The 19707-nt window shown below is 38.5% G+C and overlaps 1 protein-coding gene and 1 long non-coding RNA gene across 2 annotated transcripts in view; one reads left to right on the forward strand and one right to left on the reverse strand.

Moving 5' to 3' along the window:
• Positions 1-1462: 1462 nt before the first annotated feature.
• Positions 1463-4289, reverse strand: LOC141381244 (uncharacterized). The gene is made up of 3 exons (XR_012401116.1): positions 4001-4289; positions 3760-3860; positions 1463-3681 (listed from the first exon to the last, which is right to left on the reverse strand). It is a non-coding gene; the product is annotated as an uncharacterized lncRNA (long non-coding RNA).
• Positions 4290-4451: 162 nt separating this feature from the next.
• Positions 4452-19707, forward strand: part of si:ch211-18i17.2 — an 83127-nt gene continuing 67871 nt past the window's right edge. The window contains exon 1 of the mRNA XM_694923.10: positions 4452-4878. Within this exon, the coding sequence (XP_700015.5) occupies positions 4744-4878 (135 nt within the window). The 5' untranslated portion in view covers positions 4452-4743. The remainder of the gene's footprint in view (positions 4879-19707) is intronic.

Genomic DNA, 19707 nt, shown 5'->3' on the forward strand with positions numbered 1-19707 from the left:
TCCTTGTTGGCCTTACTAACACCACTTCCGGCAGCAACCTAGATTTCCAATGTGGTCTCCCATTCAGGTACTGAGGGGGCACAGCCCTGCTTAGCTCCAGTGGGTGAGAGGGGTCTGAAAGCAAACCTGGTGCAGGGCAATCTAAGCTGCATCCAATGCTTTTTAATAGGCTCACCTAACCCCATCCCTAACCCTAACCTTACAGTAACGTCATTTGCTCCATTTGAGTGCATTGTGTCTGACATTGCATCGCTGAGTGATGCAATCTCAGCTTGCATCATAAAGGCTGCATGCAAATACTATTGCAGTGGGTGACCATGTAAGAGTTGCAGAGAGATAGCTGCCGGCATAATATGTATTATTCTCATGTTTTTTTTTTCTTCTAAACCTTTAGGAAATGTTTTTGGTAAATCAAAAAGTGTGGTTGATGACCATCCGACAAGCTAGTCCAGCAAAAAATTGTGTTTAAAAAGTATTTAAACCTCATAATTCAATCGAAGATGAGGCTAATGTCTCAAAAAGGTCTATATATTTATGAAGAAAAGGAACCATCTCTTTCAACAGGCTGGCTACGGGTCTGAGAGTTGAACTGAAAACCAAAAGAAGGCCCCTTAAAAAGAATTAATTTAAGGTTTGTTTTGTGAAAACGAGACCCAAAACTGAAAACACCAGTGTGGTCAAATTCCTCTCACTCCCTTGTCTTCACGAACAAAAGATGGGTGTGATAAGTCTGTTATTTTTCTTCTTTTTGAAAACCTCACTCTCTCACTAGCCATATATAGACACAAGACTCCCTTTTTCTTCTGAGCGAGCGTGGGCAGAGAAAGACAGGGAGAGAGCACTCTAAAAATAAAACATCTGTTCCAGGAGCAGATCAGGTGGGAGGCAGGTTTAAAGAGCCACGAGGAGGAAGATGAGAAGGCAGAAAAGTTGAGGTATAAGCCGTGAGGAAAGTGATACTTTGATCCATTGGAGGAAAAAAGGGGAGAGACTGACAGGGAGAGAGAGAGAAGGGGGGGGGCTGGATGGCGTGTTAGCTGTGCCCCCTGCGCGAGTCTGTGGGTTTGCGTGCATGTGTGTTTGGTAAAAGCACAGGCAGACTTCAAGACAAACACAAGGACCAGCTTGAGGAATGATGAATGCATGGAGAGAGTCAGCCGAGAGCACAGCAAACCAGAGGAAATGAAGGCATAGAGAGTAGAGTGCAGGCACAGAGGGGCCCTGAAAATATCATGTGTCTTCAGTGCATGTGTGTGTGTGAGCGAGCTAGAGAGAGTGTGTTTGGTGTGCTTTCTAAAAGCATGATTGATGGGCGTACAGAAGTGAGTGAGCGGGGTTCTGTGAGAGACTTGAGGAAAAGAAGGATTAGATTGGAAAGACTGACTGTGTGTGATGGAAAAATTAAGCGATTAAAAAAAAAAAAAAAAAAGTTAAAATTATGAAGTCACACTGAGGAAATGATCACATTTTAGGAAGTTTTATTGTTTTTTTTAGTCGGTTTGTCAGCTGGACATTTAGAGGTGAGTTTTGCAGTAAACATACAGACAACTGTACAAAAAGCATTCTTGAATTCATTTATTTATAATTTGCTGACCGAAGAGATAATACTAGAAAAAAAGTTTCTAGTTTTATTTTTTAATAAAAACCAACATCATTGTTCATCATAGTATGATACATACAGCATATTAAATAGATCAAAAGTCAAGATATTTTGTAAAATAAATAAATTAATTAATAAAATGTTTCATAAGACTGCACAGAACTATTGTGCAGCGCAAATACTAATGCTAATAAATGTTTCTTGAAAAGGAAATCATAGCTTTCTAAAAGATCATATGAATAATACCATAGTTTTACCTTTTTTGATCAAACAAATGCCACATTGCTGTTCTAGCATTGCTTTAAATTTTTTTTATAACTGTTAGTGCAGGTTGATTTCTGCAAAAAAGTTTTTGATCATCACAGCCAGTAACAATAGTTAAACCCAGGGGCCTAGCAGACATTTTAAAAGTGTGGGGGGACAGCTGTATGAGATCATTAAGTTTACATGCATATAATTATTAATCACCTGGTCTGTCTCTAAAAAATGAAAGGAACATATACCCCCGTTCCCCCCAGTTGCTACGCCCCTGCTTAAACCAATTGTTGTTGGTTTAGGGTGGGATGCTCTGTTTGACCAGTGGTTTCCTGCTGCATAAAACAGTATAAATCCTTATAAGTTTAGTAATGGTTTTAATAGTTATAATGGGAATTGCATTGGTTTTAAAGAAACTGTTATGGTCCTTGCTGGTCTCGATTGGTAATTTGTTGCCTTCTAATGCTGGTATGATAAACTACTTAATAATAGAATATGTCCTAAAACACAGTAGAATGGTTTGTTATTTTTATAATGGTATTGGAAACAATTAGAGCTTCTAGGTAATTTTTTTCAGCAGGTTTGATGGGTACTAATTTGACAGCTCCTTAAACCTTTCAACAACTGCAAAATTCCACAGTTGCAAGCTTCATTTGGTCATGGAGGACTAAGAAAGCAAAAAAGAAATATGCTAGTTTATCTATATGGGCTTTGTGCATGGAAGCAGTTTTGAGTGTTTGAATCTTTAGTACCTGCAGACGATTAAAGTTTGACCATGTTGAATTGTATTTTTTATAATTTTTGCTCTGATGTTTGTGTGTGCTTGTAAACTTTTAACAATAGCCTTCACACTTGATTCCTGTTGCTAATATTCAATTAAATTCAATTTATGTTTAATTATGTCAATGTAGCTTGTGTCAACGCAGCTTAACATAGAAGTTCTAGTAAATTAAAACTGTGTCAGTCCAGTTTTCAGAGTCGAAGTTGAGTTTAGTTCAGGTCAGTGTGGTTTTATTTTCACCAAACACTGAAGAGCAAATCCACCGATGTGCAGCTCCAAAAGATCCCAAACAAGGCAAGCCAGTAGTGACAGTGGCGAGAAACAAAACTTCACCAATTGACGAAAGTAAAGGAAAAAAACCTTGAGAGAACCAAGCTCAATTGGGCACGACCATTTCTCCTCTGGCCAAACTTCTTGTGTAGAGCTGCATTCTGGGTTCCAAAGGCTAGAGAACGCTGGACGTCCATCGTGGAGAAGCTGCAGGTGTGAGCAGGTCACCGGCGGGTGTTCAGGCTGGCCCACAGAATCAATGCGAAAACTTGTCTGTCGCTGAGTCTTTCAGGAATAAGTCTCATGCTCTCCGCTCCTACGTGACTGCCACAGCATCTGCTCAGGATATGGCCTGGTCCAGGATTATGGATACCTTAGCATCATTTCTCCAAAGGTCTTGGATTACATCACCATAAGTACTATAATAAAGTTGTACATCAAATGGACCAAGCTCAAATAAGGCTGATACTGAGAAGACTAGTTTGCTAGTCTGTCTAGAGGCCTGGTTTAGGAGAGGTTTTGCCTACTTTTTAAGCCAGTCTATTTCATAGATGAGTTGCCTGAGACCATCTTAAACAGAAAACCTTTTTATGAACCAACATACCACTCATGGTTTAATGATAATCCTTCAGCTACTAGAGTCTGCAGAATGATTCATTTGATTAACGTCAACTCATCTGACCAGCTATTTCCTGGAAGATATTGGTACAATAAAACTAAACAAAATCAAATGATGTTTGATTGCTGTCCATGCGGAGCCATTTGCTTTCCAAGCCTTAATGAATGACAGAAAAAAAAGAGTTGAAAACAGACATTGCACAAGACAATAAAGAGGAAAGGGGGATCATCAGACCTTTTGGATGTCACACACACACACAAAAAGTCTTTCTGGTGCTCTTTCCCTCTTGATCTGTCTGTCTCCCTCTCTTCAGAGCCTCTCGTGACAGGAGTTTCCTGGAATAAAGGAGTCCATCTGCTTTCCATTCAGCCACATAATGCGTTTCAGGAGACTACATTACCCCCCAACACACACGCACACACACAACACAACACAGAGTGCTCATTCACCCCTTTACCCAGAACTTCACACTTACTTGTTAATGCAACTGCACAGTGTCCACGTCACAGCACTATCCAAATAACAGAAGCCAAATTTCCCATTACAAAACAGAAGGCCCATTTTTTTTTTTTGGTGATGACACCACAGTTTGGACAGATTGGGATCAAACCTAAACAACTGAAATGTGTTGTAATTACAAATTAAGCAGCTCTGATAGGCTGTGTCTTGTTTATAGGTTCAAACTGGGGATTTTGGCGTTTGTTTTGCTTTACGATTTGAGACAATTACTTCTGATCCACATCGCAGATTTGTTTCCATTTCCTGAAATGCCTACTTCTCATGTGCAGCGATCCAGACACAGTGGGCGGGGATTATTCTGGGCGTGTGCGCCATGAGCCAATCGGTTTCCGCGGTCGAACGCATGGGGTGACTCGCCCCGCCCCTCCACTCACGCTACTGAAAGAGTCTGCATGCTCATGTCCCGCAGAATCAGAAACGCAACAGAAGCCGATAAGACGCGTTTGTTTTATCAGCTCCCCGTTTGAAGGCACCCGTGGGATGAAACTATTTTATCAGCACTTTTTTGAAGTCGGAGACGTATAAGGAGATAACCCGCGATATTTGTCAGCCGAAATTGAGGAGTTTGTTTTTCATGGATCAGCCCGTTTCATGCGACTAGACATCCTCCATCTGTCCGATCTGCACGACAGCTCCGGGACGGCGGTGGACATCACTGGACGTTTACGGATAAAGACTGGACGACACGCTGTGATTTGAATGCCTTTGCCGGGACTTTGCTGGCTTGTGTGCTGCAGACAAGGCTTCAGTTTGCTGGCTCGGGATCATGGGGAGAAAGAAGAGGAAGAGTCTTTCGAGTTACGCAATCAGGACGAACACACACACACGGGACGGGTATGTAACGTTAGACAAAACTAAAACTGAGGAGCATAACCTAGTCTACTAACCACCTGGGCTCATGTTATGGTCCATTTATGGAGTTGAAACTAAGTGATTTGTTTTGTTGATGCTTGTGTTTATCTTTTTAAATTCTCAGTTAACTTGAGTCTTACCTGTTAGTAATGATCCCAAAAGTATTGATCATTCTTTGAGGATGTGTGGTCTCAGGTATTCACTTCAAACTAGCATATGTTGCTAGTAGTTGCTGATACATACTCCATTCACCTGGTCTTACATGTATGTGGCTCTGATTTACTAATAATTAGTTACTAGGCACTTCCTATTCATGAAACAATAGTCTCTATCATCAGTGTCAGTAGCCAACAAAATTTTACTCTGTGAAACACAAAAAGTTAAGGTAACTCAAACCATTTGAGGAAACCGATTACAACAAACCATTTAAGTTTAAAAACGAATCTAAATGAGTAGTGTGAACTTAATCCATTTGAGTAAACGAAGCAGTAAAACCCAATAAATGAAGAGAACTCAAACCAACTGAGTACTGTAAAACCCAATGAGTTAAGGCAAGTCAAACCGTTTGAGCAAACCGATTGAAACAAACCATTTAAGTTCAAAAATCCTAATGAGTACTGTGAACTTACTCCATTTAAGTTGAATTAATAAGGTATTTAATTAACTCGTTACTAGGTATGGGACGATAACTGGTTTCAAGGTATACTGCAGTTTGGAAAAGTCAATGTTTTAAAACTGACAAAATGTTATTTTATACTGTTCCTAAGGTATGTGTAAAATTAGATGTTTTGTTGTTTTTACATCTTTTACACAACAATTTTATTTAGTTTTTTAGGGCAACAGTACCTCCAACAGAAAAGGAACATCCACATCAAGCTATTGGTCCAAATGTTCTTAAAATACAATTGAACACAATACAATTTTGTTTTCAATGGGGCAAAAGTTTTTTTTTTTCTTTCCCCCAGACATTTTAAAAGAATCTATTTTGGAGCAGTAATCACAATACCGTGAAACCGTAATATTTTTTTTCTAAGTTTATCATACCATCAGAATCTTTTACCGGCCCATGCCTACTCCTTACCTTCAACACTGAGTTCAAAGCTCTTTTCAAATGAGTAGAATTAACTTTCAGTAAATTTTGAGTTAACTACAGTCATTTCATTGATAAAGTTGATTGTTGGGTTTTACAGTGTAGTTCTTCTTCATACAATTCTCATTTCCACAATTGTTGTTTTATGTGTTATATGTATGTTATGATCAGTGTATCGTGTGGTTTTATTCAGCTCTAATACAAGAAATGATTAGCATTAAGAGAATCAGGGCCTGCAGTATGTAAAGAGTTGGGTGAAGGTAAAGTAATTTATGTTTGGATATTCAGACATTTTTCTTAATATTACAATTTCAGAACAGTGTGCTTTGCAAATTCTAAATAGGGAAATCAAAATAGCAGCAAATGACTATGTAATGTAATGTAATGTGTATTTATATAGCGCATTTATTGTGTATGGCCATACATCTATCAGAGTACAACATTGTTCACACTCAATTAGATAATGTCAATGTTGTTCTGAAGTCATACTCGCATGCTAATTCAGGCATTTAATTAAATTTAAAACCAACTTTAGCTCTAAAGAGTAAGTGCCAGTGGTTAATTGAATAGCTACTAGTATTAGTGATAGTGAAATCGGTAGGGATACTACTATTCACTATTAGATGATTTACAGCTTTATTAAAATAGTATTGTATTAGTTTTTTCATCTTACGTTTATGTGTAATGTTTGTGTGATAGTAAAAATAATGACTAATAGTAAAATATAAGGGGCTACGTAAATGGAGAAGTGCTAGTAGTTTATTAAATTGTCGCTAGTTACTGTTGGTGTAAGTGTGAGGTTCTTATGAAGTACTAAGTGATGTTTATTTAAACTAATTTCGATAGGGTCACATGGTTGTGATTGTTTGCAGCCGGTCCCACGTTATTCAGTTTCATTATTCAATCCATAGACATGCTCCTATAGTAAGTAGTTATTTCTTAAGAGCAATCTTTATCTGTTCATAGCAACTAAAACAGTCGAGTTCTCGAGATCTACATGAGCTCAAACTCCCCTCTCGCCTTGCAAACGGGACGGAGCCCGGGGCTCGAGAATCTTATGAGCTCAGGGCTCTCTCCCGGGACAGCATGCCAAACAAGCTTTATAATCAATCATCAGCTGAGTGTGAACTCTTGAATGTTTCTTTAATGAAATCAGAGGGGATGCTTGTAGTTACTATTGGATTACTCTCCATCAATCATTCTGTGTATTATGGACTAAAAGTTAATTTTAATAAGGATTTGTGTACATCTTATTTATGACAGACATGTATTGAAGTATTTTGGAAGAACTTATTTGTGCAAACGTATTCATTTCTGGAATTTAAGTGGTGCAAATGCAGTGTGTGATTAGAACATTGAGGGATTCCAGCAAAACTAGTTTTACTGGTCATATTTTGAGAATTAAATGCAAGCACCGAGGCTTTGCATGCAATAATATCTTTCATAGAGTATGTTCAGTGTGTGTGGTTTTGATGGCAACTCTTATTACAGTGACTACTGAATGACACAAAATGTTACAGATCCTTTGTCAGTTAGACAACTGTACATCCAATGTATTCCACTGCTGTCACACACAAGAGCTTATTGTTGAGCTCTTACATGATTAGGCCATGTGCGTTAAAAGGGAAGGTACAAATCATGGTGATGAACAGAGATGAAGGCTTCCTGTGAACTGTAATGAACAGTGAAGGGCATTCAGCTGAGCAAGCACTCAGGTTCCCCATCTATTTTACGCCTCTGTGCAACTGAACACATCCGCATGATCAAATATTTAATAATGGCTCCTCTGTCAGTAAAATCTCTGGTATTGATCCCCTCTTGTACACTAAATGAGTTTTTCAACAGCCAGCGAGCCTTTCTCACACTCACACAAAGGCTGTTTTGAGGCAAATTAAAGCAGAAATATTTCCATCTCACACTCTGTAGATCCACTGTACTTCTTGGGATGGCTGATCGCCTACAACTGAAAATATTCCACACTCTATTATGACCCAGCACCCACATGCAAGGCTTACCTCAAGTGTACTGTCTACAGTCTGTTTCAGTCCTCTGATAGCTGGGTGTGACGAGATATTGACATGTCTGGACATACATACATACACTTTATGAGACTCCCGCTGCTTTTCTAATCAGGCCCATATTGTGAAACCGCGCCCCACACACACTGCACTGGGACAATCAATAAGAAATAGCCTGAGGGATCTTTTGGACCAATCTCTTATGGACTGACCTCTTATGTCTCCCCACTCGCTTTATCCCTACTTCATCCATCCTCTTCAGACTAATCGCCCTGAAATCAATAATCTTCATATTTCCTTGGTGAAGTCTTATGCTATTAACCCATTTATGGCTCTGTGAAGACTTTCTGTGTGTGTGTGTGTGCTTGTGTCAGAGTATTGGGGGTAGAGCATGGGAGGTTAATAGGTCAATGCATCCCCCCTTCTCCCCAGGGTCATCATATAACTGTTTTTTAACAGGAAGCAGAAGCACCAGTGTTAAACTATAGTGATGATAAGTGAGAACAGACATAACCAAAGGCGGAAAAGGGTATTGATGAAGTTTTAAAGAGCCCCTATTATACGTTAAAAAGGGTCATATTTTGATTTTAAGCGTCTCCAATAACAGGCTGATATGCATGGAAGGTCAAAAACACTTTTATTGTCTTATAGTGTGCATTTATTTTTACCTAATTATTCCAGCGACTACCATATGAATCGTTCAGTGATTCATTTGTTCCAAAACACCTCCTTAGCGCGAAGCTGATCTGCGCTGATTGGACCAATGACAGCGTGTTGCAATTGGACGACAGTGTTCAGCGCGAGACAGAGTGAAATGTCCTGCGCGACTTATCAAAGATATTGAAGTAATCAGAGTGCATAGTGTATGTGTGAGCATACTGTACCTGCCAACACTCCTGTTGTTCCCTGGAGTTTTCCCTTATTTCAGACCCATCTCCAGCCACCCACCCATTTTGTTCTTTATCCCGGAAACACTAACTTTCTCTCACACTTCTAGTAATATCCAGTTGAGCACAGCGTCTTCATAACTCATGACTTCAGGATCTGTTTGTCTTCCTTTTTTCTTTGCTGCTGTGTTTGTGGGCGGGACCGCAGGTTTCAATTTTCCTGGGTTTGCGCGTGCAATGATTGGGCGGGGCTTATGTTTCGTATCAATTTCACGCCAAAACGGCTAATTATTCGTTATCAAGCTGATTCATTTGAAGCACTATGAGTCGACTTTTTTATAGATGAATCAATAGTTTTAAACACTGTCTACTTTCAGATTTAAGCCTTAGCTGGATATTTCACTTCACTTAAAGCTGTTACACACTACATGGAAGCTCATTTTCAAAAACCCATAATAGGGGCTCTTTAAAGTCTGGTGGTACAGACCAAATTTAGATATGTGACACAAGCTATGTTTCTATCCACCTATTTTTATGCACATTTTGGATATGCGCAAAAAAAAAATCGGCTGATGGAAACACCAAGATGAGTATACATTTTGAAAATGTGCAAAAAAAAAACAAATGCACATAAATGAATAGGATAAACTTTTTATTCGATAAGAAAAAAATGCACATAATTTACGATGAAAATGCTTTTACAGAACAAATTCCAGTATACGCTTTAAAAAATTCATGTGATTTTGTTAAAAGAGATCATGTGCTCATAAAAATATGTGTGAAAGGACAAACCAGCAGGCTGAGCACACTGTAAAATATCTGAAATGTTGTTTTGGTCATTCTAAAACACTTTAACCATTTCAGTATTAGTGTTATTATATTATTAACTATTAATATTATTAACAATCTTTTAAACGCCACCACATGTTCATTGCGCATCGGCAAACTACAGTCTTCTGAGGCTCAAGTCATTTGTTAAATGAAGAAAAGATTCACGCAGCTTCTCCTACCGCAGCAAATTCCATTTTTACTTTTGATATTTGGCACCAGTTAATCAGGAAGTGACAATTTTGTTTCCTTTGACTATACTTGGATGGAAATGCTGCTTTATTCGCATTTATTATATGGAATATTTTTATTTTGATTGCATGATTAAATTTGATTAATTTGATCCATTGAATATTACCAGTCTCTGGGATGTGATAGAACCAATAGATATTGTTACACAGCTGACCAACTTCCTGCCAAATCGTTAGGTATCACATATACAGTAATGAATCAACTTTAAAGACTTGATAATCAGCTGATGATAATGATAATGGCTATTGTAATGCCAGCGACCATTTGCTGAGTCATTGTTTAAAGGCACGCAGAGTCAGAACTTTTATTATGTTTTATCAGCTGTTTCTTTCTGTTGCATTACCACAATTCATAGTTTTGTTTTGGACTTTTGCCATGGTGCTGTAATTGATTATTGATAAAAGATATTAATATCTCTAGAGTGCTTCTGCAAAGCTGAGCTTCCTCCTCATGCCAGGCAGGATCAATAGTTCGAGCAGCAACCTTCAGGTGCCCTTCCTACATGGCAAAAGAAGCTTTTCTTACTTAAATTTTTTGTGTTGTTTTTAGACCAAATATGCAAATTATCTTAAATCAAGCAGCATTTTTTAGACAATCTTGTTTTCAGAAATAAAAAGTCAAAATTAAGTAAGAAGCTGAGCTAAGTAATCTGCCAGTAAGGAAAGCAAAATAATCTTGTTTTCACTTTGAAATAAGATTTCATTTGCCCCATTTGCAGATTATTTTGCTTGTTTTAAAGTAAAACACATCTAATTTTGACTTTACTTCTGAAAACAAGACAATATTTTCCAGAAAATGCTTCTTGACTTAAGAGTTTTTAGGTATTTGGACTAAAAATGATACAAAAACTCTTAGAAAAGCATTATTTTGCAGTGTAGGAGGGATGTCTCAGTGCATAACGTAAATTTTTCTGTTGTTTATAAATAGCACCGGGCCCTTTGCTCATTTGGACTGACAATGTTGATTCTTTAAGGACTTCTAATGTTTTGTAAATCTACTCTTAAAGTGGTAACTGTGTTTTACAACATGCAACCTGGTTTCTGACACTTGTTTAAGGTAGACAATTGATGGTTGACCAGACTCAATGTGAACAGACTGACAATCATCAATGTGAGCTACATACATTGTTGTTGTGCTATTGACAATATGCAGTGGTCCTTTTATAATATGACTACATCAACATATTATGTATGCAATAACTAGATTACTTGTTTAGTCAGAAAAAAACAAGCTCTAACACACTGGTCCAATAAAACCCAGTACATTGTTGTTTATTGCACTTGGGCTGCACAATGTATCGTTTCAGTATCAATATCGCAATGTGCACATCCACAATAGTCACATCGCAGAATGTGCAACATTGGGATTATAGTTGACCAAGAGCCACAGTTTGAACCCATGAGGTATGGGGCTGGGCGATATGGCAAAAATGTAATCTTGATTAATTTATTTCTATATTAAACAATAACGTTATACATTTCAATATCAGTTGTTAATTCTTCCAGATTTAGAAAGAATAACCCCAACAAAGGCTTGAAGCCAAAAATTAGAGGGCTCCAAGATCAAAATAGAGTAAAACAAAAAGTTCAGATCTTATCATTGTTATTGACATCAATTTTATTGAGATTTGATATATTGTTTATCGTTCAGATTTTTCCAATATTGTGCAGCACTACTTTTTTGTCAAAATCATTTTGGATATGCGCATTTTTGGATGGAAACATAGCTAGTGATAATCAAAACAATTTTTTAGTTACAATACATTGCTTTGGGGGAAAAAATCCCCATGAAGTGACAGAAGAAAGGGCCCCAAATCCCCAACTCTCCAATGTTGCCTTTTAAAAGATATCTGGTTTGTTCCAAGTGCAGAGTAGATATCAATTCTTCAAGCCATAGTTTAGCAATTGGAGGATTAACATTTTTCCAGTACAATAATATAGGTCTGGGCTATATGGGCAAAAAAATCATATGTCGGTATTTTTAGGAAGAATGATGGTTTACGATATCCGGTATTTTCCCATAAATGGTTACTTGAGAGTCAAAACCTTTACTAAAACTTTATTAAACAGTTTTTGGGCAAAATATAATTCAAAAACGGTTTTCCCTTCCTGTTATTTTCACCATTATAATTATCATTCTTTTATTTTTATTTGTTGAAAGAGAAGCTTACAGCGAGATATTAAAATAGAAAAAGAAATGTTTGGTAGACAAATGCAATGCTTTTATTAAATTTACTTTTTTTTTTTTTTTTTTTTTTTTTTTTTTAATTATCGTTTAAACCACCAACCATTTGTACACTAGCACACACCCAAATCAAAACGTCCTCCAGTTCTAAGAGGCTAAAATAAATAAATAAATAAATCAATTAAAAAGAATTAATAACTAAAATAATTAGAAGAATATAATCGAAATTGAAGTTAATATGTAATAACAGACCAGAACCCAGAGTTAAATGTGTTATAATGTAAATGTAAAGAAGAGACCGTCATGTAATAAATACTAAACTTATAATCAGGGAAAATGTGGTGGTTTCCATTTCAAAATGAGGTATAAATTCGTCCCACTTATTAATTTTTTTTTTAACACATTCAGGTGCTGCTTGTCAATTTAACAAGGCTTCTATGTTCGTTCTTGCTGTCAATTGAGGAAGAAATGATCAATAAATGGTTTCTGATAAACCGATGTGACAGGTGCAGATGCTCTGTGATGCGCGTGCACACAAGGGGGAGTCAAATTTGTCCGGGGAGTCCGATTTCTATACAACATTGGCATTGCATGTTCCTCTTTGTCGTGTCAGTGATGGGTCGTTCTTGAACAATTCGTTCATTTTTAACAAATCTTTTGGATGACTCATGGAGTGAATCATTCATTTGCACATGCGCTCATTTGTGCAAGTGGAGCTTGATTGCTACCTTGGAGTGGTCTGTTTCAGAATGCGCACGTGTGGCCTTAAACCATATCGATATGAAAGCTATTGGATAATACCGCATCGCGTTGGGGAATCATATCGAATTATTTCCAGAACTCGTTTTACCGCCAAGCCCTACCATAATAGCAGCTTTTTGGCTGTTATCAAACAATATGTTAGGAATTTCTGTTGTGCACTGGTCAATGAATATGTATTATCAGAATGTCCTATAATAAGCACTGGGTCAGGATCTACGTGTAGATTAAGAACATCTGAAAGTGCTTCAAAAACTAATTTCAGAATCTCTTTATTTCATGACAGATTGCAAAACTATGAGCCAAATCAGCTTCTTCTGATTTGCGTACAGCCCTACTTTAGACTAGCTGTGATGTTCCAAATTATACAGGCTAAATCAGTTTAGCTTTCATTTTAATTGAATGATCCTATATAAGAAATATTGTCCATTTCGGTTGATGATATTTTAGCACGTTCTTCCTTCTAGTCAGACTTTAAAAAACCTGGTACTTGAGGAAGTTGGGCTTTCTCTGACAACTGTTATTGCCGAAGAGGAAATGTATGCTTGGAAGGCATGGAGGCTATACAGAAAGGCCTGGTTTTGGCTGAAATCTAGGAAAGCCCGCTCCGGATACATCCATTGACGTGTTTACACAAAGACCTCCTCCATCGCACCCAACCCTCTATAGGCCACACACTCAAGCAGGTGGTCAGACCCCACAGACGTGTGTGTTTGGATACTTCCTCTCTTCAGTGTCTGTTAACGGTCTCTTTTTGTGCCACAAGAGACCGCAGCTGAATTTATCATCTAGACAGATCCACCTTCAACTCACATGTACTAGATTATTAACACTGAAACAACCCTATATTTCAACCTACATAAGCTGATATTTTCACTCATACTTTACTACTACTATGCAAAGCTAAATTAAAGGTGCTGTATGTACGTTTTTGACTCTTCTCAAGCATATGTTTGCAGATATTTAAGAAACATGCTAAGTGAACATACTTGTTTACCTGAAAAACTATGCTGTAGTCAAATATTTTGATTTGAAAATTTGCATTATTACAGTCTTTGTTTTGGTCATTTAATACCAGTTTAGCCAAATGTGTTTTAGCACCCTGGTTTGTCTTTGTGTGATTCATTCAGTCATGAAGGCTCTCAAAGCATGCGTCCGTGACCAAAAATGTGACCTCTGGTGGACAGTAACAGCCTTTGAAAATGATACGCAGTTCTATAATATGTGGTTATTAATTAGCAAATAATATCAATATCACAAATGTAAACATTAGGTGAGCAGGCTACATTGTAACCTTTTGTCCTAACAACACGCTACGTGACGAGATTTGTAGTGATAAGCAGTTTAGCTGTTTGCACCAGACGAAACATGACAGAAACTTAAATACAGCCATTCAGAAGGACAGAATAGTGCACTTACTGCACTCTAACAAAATGGTAAGGTTTATAACCTAATTAATACATATTAAACCTCTTTAACATTACTAAATGTAGATGCTGAATCACTGATATGTGTTGGTTTGCATTCTTTCACAGTTCTAAAGTTCAATTTCAGATGATTTATTTTATTTTCAATATCTGAGGTGAAGTATCTGCTGCTGCTTTCAGTAGTATGACGATACATGTCATGTAAAATGGCATTCAAACTCGCAATACTAGCATTTAACACTGAAAAAAGCACTTGAGGTGTACCTGAGGTGATCATTTTCAAATTGCAGTTGTTCAGCTGCAAGAAATAGAAGCCTTTTTTTTTTAATATAAATTTGGTTAGGACAAAAACTCAGTTTAATATGAAAAATATTCCTTCTATCATGTGCCGTTGCTTTTATTAAAAACATGATTTAAATCAGCCATTATTGGTGTTGTTAATCTGGCAACCTGCTCTTGCTTGTGTTTTGAACCAGCGGTGCAATACCTAGTTCAACCACTGGGTGTCAAACTTGCATACCACACCTTTTAAAAGATCACCTGCATAAATTGGCGAATAAACTAACTTAGATTTGTAGAACGCAAAAAATATTTTGAGAGAGTCATTGAGGTTCAATAACAGTTTTTTAAACTATTTTTAAACAGTATTTAAACTATTGAAAATATCCATTTTTGTATTCTGAAAAAAAAAGAATATAACTTCAAGTTTACTGTATTTATGTAGCACATTTTACATAGCCAGAAGACTGGTCAATGTGCTTTACAGCATCATAAAACTAGAAATTCAAAAAGAGAGCAAAAAACATAAAGGATAGACACACATCAAAGAGGCAATAATGGAATTTCTGTTGAATACACTATTGTACAGGTTTGGAATGACGTGACTTTCTACACTGTAAAACCAAGTAAGTTAAGATAACTCAAACCTTTTATGGATTAACCGATTGCAACAAACCATTTATCACTAATCCTAATGAGTACTGTGAACTTACCCTATTTATGAGGAATTTAATTAACTCATTACCTTCAACGCTCAAGTTCAAAACTCTTCGAATGAGTAGAATTAACTAAGAATACATTTTTAGTTAACTACATTCATTTCATTTGATAAAGTTGACAGTTGGGTTTTACAGTGTATGTAAGGCTATTGTAGTCTGATGGAGGTATACAGTGCAGGTTCAGTGATCTGCACCTCCATGTGTGAGGCTCTGACATCAGCAGCAGTCCCCTAATCAAGCTGGCCAAACAGACAGTGGGCAAGCTGAAAGAGCGCTTCTGTTTGTCTTGCACGCTCTTGCTCTTCCCCCTCTTTTCTATTTTAGAGCAGCAAACCTCTCCTGCTTCACTCTACTTGTTTCTAAGGAGACACAAAACTTTCTTTCTTTTTGTTTTTTGACGTTGACTCTGTCTCTCAAAGATGTTATGACACCAGAACACAGCCCACTGCAGCTGTTGGGGTGAGGAGCAGGGCATCCTGGGAAAGAAACGCAAACTGGCAAGAGTTTCTGGCACAGACTTGATGTTGTTAATGTATAACGGTAGAACCACTGAGCTTTGAGATGGTATTTCCCCCACACCCTTTACAGCGGGCCAAAATCTTGCGCTATGCAGGTTTAAATTGAGGTTTAATGCTTTGTTGTTGTTTTTGTTGGAGCCATATGGGCAAAATAAACCAAGTTTTTCCATAATGCTAATTTTTCCCCTTATGTTTTCAATTTTTGGTCTTAGTTTCCCAGCAATACACAGTGACTGTTTGATAAACATACGAACGGGTTCGACTGATACCTTGAAATTCAATATAAAAAGATGAAGTGGTGGTATTCTGTTTAACAAACCACTAGGAAAATGAAGAGAGACAATTCAGATTTTGTTTTGTTTGGCTAGTCTCTTCTGTCCCAGAAAGTCCCCTTAGGGTCAAACGAAAATAAAAACAGAAACTCTTACCGAAGAACATCTGCTCCAGAGGCCTGTGGCTGGCAGAGCAACGGCATTTCCACCCGCTTACTCAACCCCGTCTCCTGGGACACTGGAACGGAAGTGAGCCACGGAACGAACCCATCACGGCATCTCCTGCTCGGATGATTCATCCCACTTTTCATCCCGAAGCACTCTTGCCAGAGGTCTCACTCACACGCCATACCTTTCCCAGCCTCTCGATCCAACTCAAACTCCCCTGATCAAGCTTTACTTGTTCATGGAGTTTTATTTTACAGCATAAAATAAATCAGTAAAGCCCAATTGAGCTTATTTTACGATTTCTTCAGACAGGACATGGTAGACTGACAGGAAGTGAAGTAGGAGAGAGAGGGGAACAGGATACGGAAAGGTTTCTGAGCCAGAATTTGACTCGTAATGTCTGAAGCTATAAAGAAGCTCCAGTCTCTCTCTCTCTCTCTCTCTATCTCTCTCTCTCTCTCTCTCTCTCTCTCTCTCTCTCTCTCTATCTCTATCTCTATCTCTCTCTCTCTCTCTCTCTCTCTCTCTTTTTTCTACTCGATATAAGGAATTTTGTTGTGTTGGAAAAGGTGGTTGCCAACAAGAGACAAACATCACAACAAAGCAAAACCTTTGTACTCGCTTTGGTGTAGTCAATTTATGGCCTGTGTTTTGCTGATTGTTTTTAGGCATCAAAACAGAAATGCAAACAGGACCTAAATAAAGTATCAACTTGCTATTGTTTTACATTCTCTTGAAAAAGTTTCTTTGGTATTCTTGGTTCCTTTGTGCACCAGCAGTGGGTCTATGCGTGTAATCTATAACTCATGTCCGGGCATCGTGAAGGAAAATGATTCTGATATTTCACAACTGATCGCATATGGTGTGATTGGTTGCATTGGTATTGGTTTTTGCATGTTACTCTTAGGCTTCATTTACACTGCAGATGTTGATGGTCGATTCTGATTTTGTGACTGTATCCAATTTTTTTTTTGATGACCTGCTTACATCATTTTTTAAAAGTGACTCGTATCTGATCGTCTGCATTTATACAGCACTCGGCAAAGGCGCAATGACCAGGAAAAAAAAGAGCGGGCATTGACTAACAGCTGATAAATAGAGTGCTTTTTTCTTCATTCATTCATTCATTTTCTTGTCGGCTTAGTCCCTTTATTAATCCAGGGTCGCCACAGAGGAATGAACCGCCAACTTATCCAGCAAGTTTTTTATGCAGCGGATGCCCTTCCAGCCGCAACCCATCTCTGGGAAACATCCACACACACATTCACACACACTCATACACTACGGACAATTTAGCCTAACCAATTTACCTGTACCACATGTCTTTGGACTCAAGGGGAAACCGGAGCATGCGGAGGAAACCCACACGAAGGCAGGGAGAACATGCAAACTCCATACAGAAACGCCAACTGAGCCTAGGTTCGAGACCAGCGACCTTCTTGCTTTGAGGCGACAGCACTACCTACTGCGCCACTGCCTCGCCTTTTTCTCCATTCAATACATTGCACTCTCTCGCTCTCGTTAACATGCTTAAGTACCATTGCTATATGACAATATAAAAGCTGTTTAAGTCCTTGTGTATGAGATTTAAGGTTTGGGACTCTGCTGAAGTCTGTTCTGAAAAGAAAGTGTCTGACTTGAAGTCATTCGCTACGGTTTTTATTGATGCATTACTCGCATTGACAGGTGAAAATTCAATCTGCTTACACTGCAGACACGAGAACACAGATCCGATTCATATCGGATAAATTTCCACAAGGCCTGATTCTGATTTGAGTAAATCGCAATCCATGTGTTTTGTTTCTGCTTACACATACATGGGCCATATACGATTTGTGCCACATGGGATAATGAAAACTGAATTGAGTCACTTGAACAGTGCAGTGTAAATGCGGCCTTTTTTGCATGTTCAACATGTTCAATAATAAGCCTTATGCTGCGTTCATACCAGATGCGGATGAAGCATCAAGCATGAGTGATTTACATGTTACGTCAATGCAAGAACACGAATAGACATCCTGCTGCATGTTTCGCATGAATGAGGCAGCGCGAATGACATGGCTCGAGTTGCACATTTGTTGCATGTTTCGCACAATTCGCTCGAGTTCGTAAATTTGAACTTCAGCAGATTCATTTGCGCTGCGTTAACCAATCATGAGGTTGCTTTTGTAGACGAGTGATTATGACGTAGTTATTGGTGTCCCAACGGGAAATCCTCATGCTGACACCAGATAACAGTTCATCAAACTGGGCTTGGCTCAGTTGAAAGCATCACTTAAAGGCTATATCATCCAGATACAGTTTCTAGAGGAGTTGATGAACTCAAAGAACTGCGTGCACCTCTGAAACCAGGGTCTAGTGAACTCAGGCATGGCGTCAAATGAATTTACGCTGTTTTTCAGCCTTTAAAAAGCACATAAAGCACAGCTACTATCTCAGTAAAATCCATGTTAGCAATTTAACAACGAAGCTAAAGTCACCGGACACACAGAAGCCCTGCCCATGTCATGAATTTGGGTCTATTGGGTCTATTGGAAAGCGAATTAAATGAGTGAACTCAAAATGTTCACACGTCTAGTGTGAACACATCATTAGGGTGTACTAACACTTAGTTTTCCTGAACTGTGCCTGGATGCACTTCCCAGTTCGTTTGACAAGTGTGAGTGCTCCGAATTGCACCTGAGTGCGGTTCAGTTGGCTGACCCTGGCTCGGTTGGAAGAGGCATGTCAGAGCGTAGTTTGATTGGGCTTTGGCGTGGTACCCTTGAAGTGTGAGCGCAAAGCTCCCTGAATGTGAAACTGAAGATGCGACATAACTTTTAAGGGACTGTTTCATATGGATTTATTAATCATTCTTTCTTTTCAATGTGAACTATCATAGTTTATTAAAGACACAAAACCCTCACTGCACGTCAGCTGCCACCTTCCCCTGCTGAAAAATCCAGCTTAAACCAGCCTAGGCTAGTTTGCTGGTTTTAGCTGGTCAACCAGGCTGGTTTTAGAGGGCTTTTGGCCATTTCCAGGCTGGTTTCCAGCCATTTCCAGCCTGGTCTTAGGTGGTCAGGCTGGAAAATGACCAGCTAAAACCAGCTTGACAAGCCTGGTTTAAGCTGGACATAGCTGGTTTTGGCTGGGCTCCTAGCCTGGCTAGGCTGGTCAAGCTGGTTTTAGCTGGTCATCTCCTAGCCTGACCAGCTAAGACCAGGCTGGAAATGGCTGGAAACCAGCCTGGAAATGGCCAAAACCCCTCTAAAACCAGCCTGGTCGACCAGTAGGGTCAGCAAACCTTCTAATACTTGCAGCAGGATGACTTTCATGAACATTTTCATCAGTCGTGGATCTGTTGAGCAAAAGATTTGAGTATGTGCCGTCGCACCCCAAATGGCTTAAAATAATACAAAACAACATAA

Source organism: Danio rerio, chromosome 3, assembly GCF_049306965.1.
Source record: "Danio rerio strain Tuebingen ecotype United States chromosome 3, GRCz12tu, whole genome shotgun sequence".
Classification (NCBI taxonomy): Eukaryota; Metazoa; Chordata; class Actinopteri; order Cypriniformes; family Danionidae; genus Danio; species Danio rerio.